This window comes from Tarenaya hassleriana, unplaced genomic scaffold (genome assembly GCF_000463585.1).
Source record: "Tarenaya hassleriana unplaced genomic scaffold, ASM46358v1 Cleome130, whole genome shotgun sequence".
NCBI lineage: Eukaryota > Viridiplantae > Streptophyta > Magnoliopsida > Brassicales > Cleomaceae > Tarenaya > Tarenaya hassleriana.
The window spans coordinates 147,803-159,910 of NW_010963496.1; the positions used below are offsets into that span (position 1 = coordinate 147,803).

A 12,108-nucleotide genomic window follows, 5' to 3' on the forward strand; every position below is an offset into this window, starting at 1 on the left:
GAATGGCGTGTCCGAGAGGAGGAACCGAACCTTATTAGATATGGTACGGTCTATGATGAGTCAGGTCGGTCTTCCTAAATCCTTTTGGGGTTACGCCTTGGAAACAACAGCGTTTATACTGAACAACTGTCTAACAAAGTCGGTTCAGAAGACTCCATATGAGATATGGACTGGGAAGCGTCCCAGGTTAGCATTCCGATGGTATTAAGACCATTGGATGCAAGTGGGTTTTCAAGAAGAAAACCGACATGGATGGCATCGTGCATACCTATAAGGCACGACTCGTCGCGAAAGGGTTTCGGCAGATTCATGGTATAGACTATGATGAAACTTTTTCACCAGTCGTGATGCTTAAATCCATACGGATTCTGCTAGCCATAGCTGCGTATTATGACTACGAGATATGGCCAATTGGACGTCAAGACCGCATTCCTTAACGGGAATTTGCTCGAGGATGTGTACATGACACAACCCGAGGATTTTGTTGATCCTAAGACGGAAGGTGTGCAACCTTCAAAGATCCATTTATGGACTGAAGCAGGTTTCGAGGAGCTGGAATATTCGATTTGACGAGGCAGTCAAAACGTTTGGCTTCCTGCAAAACGAAGATGAGCCATGTGTTTACAAGAAGGTCAGTGGGAGCACAGTGGTCTTCCTTGTACTTTATGTAGATGATATATTGCTCATCGGAAATGACGTTCCTACCTTGCAAGGAGTAAAATCCTGGCTAGGATCGGTCTTTTCGATGAAGGACTTAGGAGAAGCCGCCTATATTCTAGGAATCAAGATCTATAGAGATAGATCGAGAAGGCTTCTTGGTCTAAGTCAGAGTACATACATTGACAAGGTCTTGAATCGGTTCAAGATGCAAGACTCCAAGAGGGGTGCCTTGCCAATGGGACATGACGTAGCTCTTAGCAAAACTCAGTGTCCAAAGACACAGGATGAGCAAGAGCGCATGAATAGGATTCCATATGCCTCGGCAATTGGATCCATCATGTACGCCATGTTATGTACTCGTCCGGATGTATCATATGCATTGAGTATGACTAGTAGATATCAGTCTACACCAGGTGAGTCGCTCAACTTTTCGAGCAATCTTATCCTGCAGTCCATCTAAGAACTGGGCCATCACCGTTTCCTCGTCCTCGTCTAACTCTAGTCGGCTCCTAATTGTTGGTTGTGATGCTCTAGGATGATCCGTGATATGACATTTTGACTATGTATTTATTCATTGGTTTATGAATGCATTACTTTTCCCGTTATATGATTAGCATGTTTGTTATATTACGGTAAATATCCTTGAATCATTGCAGATGATTCTAAATTCCCTGGTCAGTTATCATTGTGGGAACAATGATGAATTAAGACCAGCATGATGTGTGATAGATGATTATGATCATATGCATTAGATGCAAATCACAATCATGGGTTCTCGTTTGGAACGAGTTACTGGATGACCCGCATGAGATTGTCACATGGACATGAGTCATGACTTGAATCTCATACAGCGGTTCGTTCTTGGATCCTCAGACCTGAGATGTCTAGAGTATTTGATATGAGGAGTGACGTGTCTTGACTGCGTCAAACGTCGTCTTTAACCGGATGATCATAACGGCGTTGCTCAGATACGTTCACGAATCATATGCAGATAGTAGACATGCAATACGAGACTTGTCACCTCCTACGCAGGAGAGATGTCGTTGGGCCTCTCGTGAAAATCAGACTGTGAAAATGCGTGGCCATGCTATAGATGAATGTACATCTATTTTATCAGTCGGTTTGCCTAGACGAGTAAACGGTTGAACGGCTCATACCATGCCCTTGTTCAACATACGACATCGTGAGACAAAGGATCAGAACTCGAACCATTGTTGGCTTTGTTAGATCACCTCTAACTCTATTCTAGGTGGGTGGTCATGACGTCTTGCTAGAGGCTAACCATGACTTGTGGTTCGGAAAAGGGTTTCCGAAGCCACTACCACTTCGAACGGGACTACAGGGTCACACACCATTAGGGATGGGTCACACGTGAAGAGAACGACGCGAGAAAGGAACCATGGAACGAGCTGGAAGTGTTCCAGACGGCCAGACCATCCGGTCCAGCCCTGAACCGGACGGTCCAGCCATGTCAGTCCGTCCGTTCCGCTGAAGAACGGACCGATCGTTCCGCAAGCACCAGACCGTCCGTTCTATGAGTACTTACGGACCGTCCGTTCTGCGTTGAAAGCCAGACCGTCCGGTCCAAGACCTAGACCGGACGGTCCGACTTTCGGACAGATTTCATATTTCGCGTTTTAAGGGTTTTGGACAATTCTAATTAATGAGAAAGCCGCCACAAACCCTAGAGAACGAACCTAAGACGTCCAAGACACTCATTAGAGCTTAGAGAAGCTTGATTTTGAGTTCTAGTGATGGAATATCGATTCCAAGTCAAGGACATCGTTTTCTCTTCACAGATCCTAGCAGATACGTTCCAAAGTGTTGGAATTCATCCCGCCGGTGTGGATACGTGTAGAGGAGTTGTGCTTTCAACTCTTGGTGATTAAAACATGCCCTGGATCGATTGATACTTCCTGATCTTGAAAGAACGAGGTAAGTATTCGAATCCCACGACGATATACACGATTGTTCGGGTTATTGCACAATTGGTTTTGTGTGACGTTTGGCTAGGTTTAGATCTTTCCTTCCGCTGCGTGAAACCTAGAATCCAAACCCTAGATCGATGAGATCGCATGCTAGGAACCCGAAGGGAACCCAACATCTTGGTCTTGACTGATCGGTTGATGAGTGCAACCATTAAACTCATCTTCAGTGACTGTTTCTTCTTCATATGAAATATGTGCCTGAATTGCGATTGTTCGGTGAAATACTTTTTTTCCTCCTCCGTCATGTGGTGCTCGAGAAATTCCACAGCTTCTATGTGGAAACACTTTGACGATAACTTCACCGAAATCTTGTTCATGTCGTCAAATTCATAGTAGAATTCGGCTTTGGGTATATCCAAATTCTGCAACAAAACAACGAGATTCATCAAACATACATCACACCACATGACATTCTCAGAAACGGGTTTCAAATTCCACAACTTCACTATCATTTTTTAATTGTTACTTCGTATAAAACACTTAAAATTTAAAAGTTACATGAGCACGGTTTCACCAAATCTGTTCAACTCTTCGCATTATCCGACATCACACTCCCCTTTAACCCAGACTTTAAAAAACCAGAATTAAATCTAATTCCAATATGAAAACCCTAAACCCAGATTTCTACTTACATGTGTTTTCGGAGAAGCATTTCCCTCCATTGTTCTTTCTGGCTCCGGCTCTGTCTGCGTGTCCGTATTCTCCGCCTCAGGCTCCGTCTGCGTTCTCTCGCCGGCAAACCTCGACACCACTCTGGTTCCAGCACCGACTCGACCTCGACCTCGACTGCGACCTCCTTCCCTCGACGACGATGACTTCATTTTGTTCGTCTGGCTCTCGATTTTTCTAGGTTTCGTCGCTTTCTTCCTGCTTTCGCTGACACTCCGCTGATTTCGCTTCGATTTTGACTCTCGATTCGTTTCCTTCTGTCGATTTCGCATGAGTCACTTTCCCTCGGGAAAATCACTCAAATGACCCACTTGGGTCGCATCTATTTCATCTGTACACCACCAAAAACATAACACATTTTTTTCTCCGTAAAAAGACGAAATTACCCTTAATGAATCACGATATTTATCCGTTCGAAAACAACTTCGTTATTACGACTTCGTAATTAATTCTAAATATAGTTACAAAAAGGTGGCAAAAAAAATTATCCGTCTTATTTTAGTTGTATATCAGTTATATGTTAGTCGCAAAAAGGTCGCAAAAAATAAAACGAAAAGGGTATTTTGGACTTTTTCAATTGAAAAGTGGGTTAAAATTGAAAATTTTTTTTTTCTGGGTGGTGTACCCTGAAATTGCTGCGACCCAAGTGGGTTATTAGGGTTAAAACCCCCTTTCCCTCCCTCGCTTTCTCTTCTCTTTGCGGTTTTCGATTTTGAAAGGGTAAAAAACCCTAACTTTCATTTTTACGGTTTTAACTAAACGTTTTCACTAATTTTTCATTTAATTCGAATTAAAAAATTTTCGCACGTGTTTTTACCTCACACGCGGGTTTCATTAAGAGTTTGTAGGTCTTTTCCATTTTTTACAGAAGTAAACTCGATATTTGATAATTTTGTCTATTTTTTCGGTGTACCTGAAAAATTGCTTCGACCCAACTCGGCTATTTGAGTAAAAATTCCCGGTTGAACGTCCATATTGGGAAACCTTCTGTTTCGACAATTCAAAACCCCTTTTAAAAACTATGGATATCATTTCAAGATTTGAATAATTTTTTTTTTGACAATATAAGGGAATCCGGACAACAAAAATCGGTACAAAATGCACATTTTCCCAAACAATTTTATAGGAAACGCATAAGATTCAGCGAGAAGCCCCGATGAGCACCAGACGGCGTGGCACTGCTTCTCATCTCTTCGTCTGCGTGTGAGATCTTCACGCCGGTGGAATTTTCCGGTGGTCGATCTGATTTCCGAACTCCGCCATCTGTGTCTGCGAATTTTTGGTTTCGGTATTTTTCAGTTCTTCGCTTGTGTGGTTGAATATAGCGTACCGATCCTTCTTCGCCTGACTATTGTATTCGGCGTGTGGATTTGATTCGAATTTGGGAGAGATGAAATTGCTGCCGAGAGAGATCGAGAAGCTAGCGCTTCATCAAGCTGGTTTCCTGGCGCAAAAGCGTCTCGCTCGTGGTGTTCGGCTTAATTACACCGAATCTGTAGCTCTCATTGCCACCCAGGTACTGTTTTCTATTTCATTTTGCTCTTTTACGAAGATTCGTGTTTATGTGAATGTGTGTTTGATTTGAATTCTTCGATCGTCTCGGGTGGACATTTCGCCGGAATTTAGCCAATTTGTATACCCGTACGGAACTTCGTCATGGTTTAAACTAGATTGGTAATTTGGTAGCGTTCATGGAGATTCTGGTGCGGTTTGCGAAGTTATGTGGAAAACGAGAGTGAGATTTCTATGTAATGCTGCAGTTCCCCTCCTAGTGTATAGGAGATCACAAGGAAGAGCTTTGAATTCGAAGAATCTGTAGTTGTTCTCTCTCCTTTTCTTTTGTGTTACACATTTTGCTTGTTACCTTCAGTGAAACTATAAGTGCCCCCTGGTAGATGTTTGGAGGATCAAATACAGGTTTCTTTGAGTTATTGTTCTCTGGATTGTGTAGATTCTGGAGTTCATTCGTGATGGAGATAAAAGTGTGGCCGAAATGATGGAGATTGGGAGACAACTGCTGGGAAGGTAACGGGGTGACCTATATTGTTGGTTGTTTGGTTCTTTAGAGACATTTGTTATTTAATTATTCAATTATTTGTAACAGGAGACAGGTTCTTCCGGCTGTTCCGCATCTTCTTGATACAGTTCAGGTGGTTCAATAGTCTGTTAGTTACTTGTTATTTTGTGTGGGAATAAAATGCATCATGTTTTTTAGCCTTTAATTTTTTGTTTCTTTGCACTTTCCCGTAATATGTCTGCTTACCATACCTGGTCAAAAGCCTTGTAGGTTGAAGGGACATTTCCTGATGGTACAAAGTTAGTCACCGTTCATGAACCCATTGCCTGCGAAAATGGAAACCTGGAGCTAGCTCTGCACGGCTCTTTCCTTCCTGGTGAGACTCTGGTCCAGTTTTTTTTTTTCATTGTCCATTTACTTTGACATTCATGGAATAGGCACCTTAACATTTTTCTGAAGGAATTTGTATGTCTGCCTTTCAGCTCATGAGAAATTGAACTGCATTTTGACCCCATATTCTTTCTCTAGTTCTTGGCACATTCAGCTTAAATCTGAGTAACAATAAAGAGTATTTATGCAAGATTACTATTGTCCATGTCTACTCATCAATCTTCGTTGATTTGTGCTTTAGAAGCTTATCCTTTATTCTAATATTCACATATCCAAATTGAAGTTATTTCAATTAGTAGTCCTCTTTAGTGTTGAAAGTTTTTTTTAATCCAAGAATCCAAGAACGGCTCCATTTGCAGTGCCTTCGCTGGACAAATTTCCCGAACTGAGTGAGGATGTAATTCCTGGTGATATAAAATATGGAGATGGAAGTATAATCCTAAACCAGGGACGGAAAGCAGTAATTCTGAAAGTCGTGAACACAGGAGACAGGCCAGTTCAGGTGATTGAATTTGTCATTTCTTATGTCTTCCAAGTGTTGTCTTATTGTGCAACATCATTGATAATTTCAATTGTATATAGATGGGAACATCAGGGTTAAAATGACTTGATTGTCTCTCTTGTATTCTGCGGGCTTAAAGATGCTTGACTTATTTCATTTACTAAACAAGGTTAGCATCATTGAGAATTAGTTAGCGACTAAAAACTTCATATTGCTACTTGGGGTTTCATTCATCTCTGAACCTGTTATCGGAAAGAATATAGAGTATGGAGATGCATGAAACTGGCATCAGTGGTTCACTTATTCACCTCGTAGTACTTGGAACTCAGACAATGAATTGTAGAAGAATCCTGTCAATGTGCTTCATGATGGTATCTCGTAGAGGTTATGATTCTTTGAAAGACAGTCACTAATATAGTTGTATCAATTTGGTTATTGATATGGCTTGCGTTCATATGTGCTGGAGACTCAAGCTGGTTTAGAGTGGGTTTCGGTGAAATTAACCATCCAGAGATCATTTCAGGTTGGCAGCCACTATAACTTCATTGAAGTGAATCCCCTGATGGTGTTTGATCGACGTAAAGCATATGGTATGCGTCTAAACATACCTGCAGGAACTGCTACACGATTTGAGGTTAGATTTCTAAATACCTCTTTCTCAAGTTTCAGTTTCTTCTCTCTTTCCTTGACTGGCCTCGACAGCTCTTCAGTATCTCATGTAATGTGGACAATGTTTCTGATCAATGTATCACGAATGAATCTACTCTCGGCAGACACTTTTTCTTCCGAGAAATGGTTAATGATCTGCATGATGGCATCATCAATGATTCTCTGTGGATTCCCATGAAACTCCTTTACATGAAATGAGTTTACAAACTTGGTTTCCCTTCTCATAGCCCTTGGATAAGATATAAACACCTTTTAGTTCTTTGAGTAAAACTCTTTTGTGTTTTACTAGCCAGGAGAAAGCAAAAGCGTTTTACTTGTGAATATCGGTGGCAACAAAGTAATCAGAGGAGGAAATGGAATTGTTGATGGACCCGTTAACGACGAAAACATTTCAGCTGTCATGGAATCCATAGATAGAAGAGGCTTCGGGCACCTGCCAGATGCGGATGCTAGGTGAGAAGTCCTTGTTATTATACTTGTTTAACATCTCAAGACTGCGTTCAGTGAAATGGTCCAATTAAAATCAAGTTTGCTAAAGCTATTTTTCTGTTTTCTTTTTCTTTGCAGCGAGGGAGTTTCTGGGGTGGATCCTAGATTTACAACTGTCATTTCCCGTGAAAAGTATGCCAGTATGTATGGTCCTACCACTGGTGACAAGCTTCGTCTTGCTGATACCAACTTATATGCCAGAATAGAAAAAGATTATACTATTTACGGTGATGAATGCGTATTTGGCGGTGGGAAAGTTGTAAGAGAAGGCATGGGTCAAGGAATTGAGCAACAACAAGATGCCTCCTTGGATTCTGTGATTACCAATGCTGTGGTCATTGATTATACAGGAATATTTAAGGCAGATATTGGTATAAAAAACGGTCAAATTTGGGCTCTCGGGAAAGCAGGAAATTCAGATACCATGCATGATATCAATATGAATATGATTATTGGGGTAATTCCATTCACTACATTCGAAAGAAGAATTTTAAGGTGTAGATTACTTCTATGCTATTGTTCCTTTGTCAGGGTAAGACCGAGGTTATCGCTGGAGAAGGGATGATTGTAACTGCTGGGGCTATAGATGGCCACGTGCACTTCATATGCCCTCAGCTGGTATATGAGGCCATTTCAAGTGGTGAGCAGAATATATTGACTACATATTTTGGTTCTAGTGATTTTAGTGGAGGACGTTCTAGTGATATAGGAGTTAACTTACAAGGAGGACTAGTGACTCATAACCCACATTTTCAATATCTTGGTCAATCCTTCAAAAGTATGGAGGTTGCGACGAAGATGTCAGTCGTAGAATAAAAGCGGTATGGATGAAATGGAGACAAGCCACGGGAGTCCTTTGCAATCGCAAAGTTTCTATACGGTTGAAAAAGAAATTCTATCGTAGTGCCATAAGACCCGCATTGATGTATTGTAGTGAGTGTTGGGCGGCGAAAGGACATGTGTCCAAAATGCGTGTGGTCGAGATGAAAATGTTGCTATGGATGTGCGGACATACACGAATAGACCGAATTCGAAATGAGAGTATTAGGGAAAAACTAGGAGTCATAACCATAGAAGAGAGATTAGTTAGGGACGTTAAAGGTGGTTTGGACATGTAAAACATAGACCGCTAGATATTCAGGTTAGAAAATTAGAGAGTATAAGAATGGAAGTGAAGAAAGGGGGAAGGGGTAGGTCTAGACTTACTTGCGAGTCAATAGAAATGACTTGGATATGTTGCAGATATCGGAGAATATGACACAAAAACGAAATGAATGGAAAAGAAGAATTCACACGGCCGATCCCAAATAAACTTGGGATTAAGGCGATATTGTTGTTGTTGTATACTTTATTTTCACAAGCTGTTTACTTTTTCTGTAGTCAGAAGACTAAGAACTGATTTGTTACTAGAGGCTAGACTAAGGTAGCAAGTGTCTCTGGCAACTTCTGGCTGAAGTTGACCGCTTACCTCCTATTTCATAAATCTGCAGGCGTTACAACTATGATCGGTGGGGGGACAGGACCCGCTGATGGTACACGTGCCACTACCTGCACCCCCTCTCCATCAGATATGAAGTTGATGTTGCAGTCCACGGATAACCTGCCACTAAACTTTGGCTTTACGGGGAAGGTGTGCTGGATTTTATTTCGTTTATGAAGTGTTCATCATGCTTGTACTGCAGCTTTTTGAAAGTCTGCACTTCCGTTTTTAGAGCTGATCAGATATCCTTTACTTTTATTCTAGTAGTCTCTGAAATATCTATTGCTGTTAGGGAAACACCGCTAAACCATTAGAGCTTCACCACATAGTTGAGGCTGGAGCAATGGGATTGAAGCTGCATGAGGACTGGGGAAGTACTCCTGCTGCTATAGACAATTGTTTAGCAGTTGCAGAAGAACATGATATCCAGGTTTTCCTGTCTATCCAAACTTTTTTATGATAAATTTATCTGGTTCGCATTTGTAGGCATTTGTTTGGATTTGATAGGTGAATATTCATACCGACACCTTGAATGAATCGGGTTTTGTGGAGCACACAATCGATGCATTTCGAGGGAGAACAATTCACACTTACCACAGGTTCAGTAGCATTTCACCCTTCATGCACTGTACCAGTCATTTGAATCTTGATCTTCTCCATTTTTAGAAATACTTCAGGTACATTGAGCCAAGTCTAGGAAAACTAGTAATCTGTGAAGTATCATCTGAGTCTTGTTTGACAGTCTTAAACGAAGTAGGCACGATTGTTTAATCACGTTTAACTTGTTTTGACAGGTTGAGCTCAGCTATTGATCTTGCCATTTGTGTTTGTAGCTAGGCTTACTTAGATGCCATATGTTCATCCACTTTGTCAAAGTTAAGATAATTCTTATGTTTAAGTGATCTGAAAATTGTTATCTTTAATTCCAACTGAACAGTGAAGGTGCGGGTGGTGGGCATGCTCCAGATATCATCAAAGTATGTGGTGTCAAAAATGTCATCCCGTCTTCAACCAACCCGACGCGGCCATATACAATAAATACCATAGATGAACATCTTGATATGTTGGTATGAGACGATTATACAATAAATGCTGAATTGCTCTACGTAGTTCTTTTTAGTAGCGTAATGGCAAATAATGCATGCAGATGGTTTGCCATCATCTCGACAAGAACATTCCAGAAGATGTAGCTTTTGCCGAGTCAAGGATAAGGGCTGAAACAATAGCTGCTGAGGACATATTGCATGATATCGGTGCAATTAGCATCATCTCTTCTGACTCACAAGCCATGGGTCGCATTGGAGAGGTTCTTAGTTTTTATTCACAGACTTTTTCTGGTATTATCATCTAGAATCTAGATTACTCTAAACTTCATCTTTTTTGTTAGGTTCTGTTAAGCGGTAAACTTCACAAAATTACTTACAGCACTTTAATGACTGGAAAATTACTTTGCTTCCTGATGCATAATTACCTATGTTGTTTATATGATCTACGGAAAAACTTTCAACAAAGGCTTATTGCAATAAACCTCTGTTGCTAGGTGATAAGCAGAACTTGGCAAACTGCTGATAAGATGAAGGCGCAGAGGGGACCCCTTGATCCTCGTGCAGCCGATGATGATAACTTGAGGATAAAGCGATATGTTGCGAAGTACACTATAAATCCAGCTATAACAAATGGGTTCAATAATTTTATCGGCTCGGTGGAGGTATACCAATTACACCATACGCTCCATTATCCTCCTACTAAACAGTTTTCGTTTTCACGTTTGTCCATTAACTACTAAACTTGTGAATCTCTCTTACTTGACGTGTGCTTAGCTTCTGCATCTTCAAAGGTGATTCTAGGGCTGTAGAAGTTAGTGGTGTTACTTCTAGCGGGGATTTCGCAGGTTCAAAATAAAGTAGAAATGTTGATGCAGTAATCCCCTCATAGGCAGGATAACAAATGCATCGTTACTGTTCAGAAGGTAGGAATTCACGTCGAAAACTCAGTTTTCGTTTACAAAACTCGGCAATGCACAAACTTTGCAGGAGAAGAAGCTGGCTGATCTGGTTTTATGGAAGCCAGCATTCTTTGGAGCAAAACCAGAAATGGTAATAAAAGGCGGTAAAATCGCTTGGGCCAATATGGGCGATCCAAATGCTAGCATACCAACTCCTGAACCGGTAAGAAGTAGTCTGAATTGCTCTTTCTTTCTGAGTGAGACGAGCTATTGCAAGGTCATTTTATCTTTAATTAAAAACCAACAAACACGAGCATATTCAATTCTGGAAGTTTCCAGGTTTATTATGTATCACAACCTCAAAAATAACAACTCGTCATTGACTCAATGTTCATGAAATCGATCGTAGGTGATATCAAGACCTATGTTTGGAGCATTCGGCAAGGCTGGAAGTGAAAACTCCATAGTTTTTGTTAGCAAGGCATCAATCTATTTAACTCTCTCTTCCTTTTTTCCTGCACCTAACTACCGTGGATTTAAGGTGACGTTTACTTTCGTTCTTTCTTTTCTCGCCTCTTAACTAGGCTGCTCTAAGAAACGGGGTAAAAGAGGCATACGGGCTTAAGAAGAGAGTGGAAGCGGTGTCTGGAGTTAGGGGACTCACGAAACTCAACATGAAGCTGAACGATTCCCTTCCCGAGATCGCAGTGGATCCCGAGACGTACGTAGTTAAAGCAGACGGCGAAATCCTCACCTGCTCTCCAGCCACTTCGGTCCCTCTCTCTCGGAACTACTTCCTCTTTTAGGTACCTTTTTAAAATAAAATTCTCATTTAGTCCAAACCGTTAAAAATAGTAAAATACGCAACAAAGAGAAGGTAATGAAGCAAACCACAGGATCCTTTCCATAGCCATCACTCAAAACAGCATCTTCTTTTTTTAAGGGCATGAGACAACTGGGTCAAGAGTCTCATCATTGAGGAAGGGAGCAACTTTTTCTAGAGAACAGCGACGGGAGACAGTCGTTGGTGGTGCCATTTCTTCTCTTGGAACACACAATTTCACATGGTGCGTGTCACTTTCTTCTTCCAATTTCACTATTTCGTATATTTGGTATCTGTTTTCGGGGTTCTTAAAACACATAATAGCTGAGATAGATGGAAACCACTAAGGATCATGACTGCGTTTGCAACATAGATACCTATGTTGACTTTTCTTAGTTTACGAAGAGAAACATATTTCTATAGGCCACATGGGTTTCATGTGTCCGTAAATTATCAAGATTTGGCGTCTTAAACTA

The 12,108-nt window shown here is 41.1% G+C and overlaps 2 protein-coding genes across 4 annotated transcripts in view; one reads left to right on the top strand and one right to left on the bottom strand.

Annotated features, from left to right (window-relative positions):
- LOC109116460 (uncharacterized protein At3g43530-like) overlaps nt 1–3,469 on the bottom strand; it is a 13,756-nt gene extending 10,287 nt beyond the window's left edge. Inside the window, exons 1-2 of the mRNA XM_019201899.1 lie at nt 3,281–3,469; nt 2,747–3,010 (exon numbers count right to left, since the gene is read on the bottom strand). Of these exons, the coding sequence (XP_019057444.1) occupies nt 2,747–3,010; nt 3,281–3,469 (453 nt within the window). The remainder of the gene's footprint in view (nt 1–2,746; nt 3,011–3,280) is intronic.
- Nucleotides 3,470–4,373: 904 nt separating this feature from the next.
- Nucleotides 4,374–12,108, top strand: LOC104807889 (urease). 3 transcript variants are annotated; one of them, XM_010533320.2, is made up of 20 exons: nt 4,374–4,605; nt 4,706–4,833; nt 5,269–5,342; nt 5,422–5,467; nt 5,605–5,710; nt 6,084–6,226; nt 6,750–6,860; nt 7,185–7,348; nt 7,463–7,841; nt 7,916–8,024; nt 8,875–9,014; nt 9,157–9,294; nt 9,372–9,463; nt 9,802–9,931; nt 10,012–10,170; nt 10,405–10,572; nt 10,898–11,032; nt 11,219–11,290; nt 11,394–11,615; nt 11,706–11,728. In XM_010533320.2, exons 2-19 carry the CDS (start codon nt 4,708–4,710, stop codon nt 11,613–11,615), a joined length of 2,514 nt encoding a protein of 837 aa, XP_010531622.1. In that variant the 5' UTR covers nt 4,374–4,605; nt 4,706–4,707; the 3' UTR covers nt 11,706–11,728. The 3 variants fall into 3 exon arrangements, with proteins under 3 accessions (XP_010531622.1, XP_010531619.1, XP_010531621.1); XM_010533317.2 differs by lacking the exon at nt 11,706–11,728 and adding an exon at nt 11,753–12,108 and having other exon boundaries at nt 4,375–4,605; XM_010533319.2 differs by lacking the exon at nt 11,706–11,728 and adding an exon at nt 11,753–12,108 and having other exon boundaries at nt 4,375–4,833.

Excerpts from the sequence above, each read along its gene's own strand:
- LOC104807889 (XM_010533320.2), top strand. The coding sequence starts at position 4,708 with ATGAAATTGCTGCCGAGAGAGATCGAGAAGCTAGCGCTTCATCAAGCT. Across the intron at positions 5,468-5,604 it reads ATCTTCTTGATACAGTTCAG|GTTGAAGGGACATTTCCTGA; the intron begins GTGGTTCAATAG and ends AAAGCCTTGTAG. Across the intron at positions 6,227-6,749 it reads CAGGAGACAGGCCAGTTCAG|GTTGGCAGCCACTATAACTT; the intron begins GTGATTGAATTT and ends AGATCATTTCAG.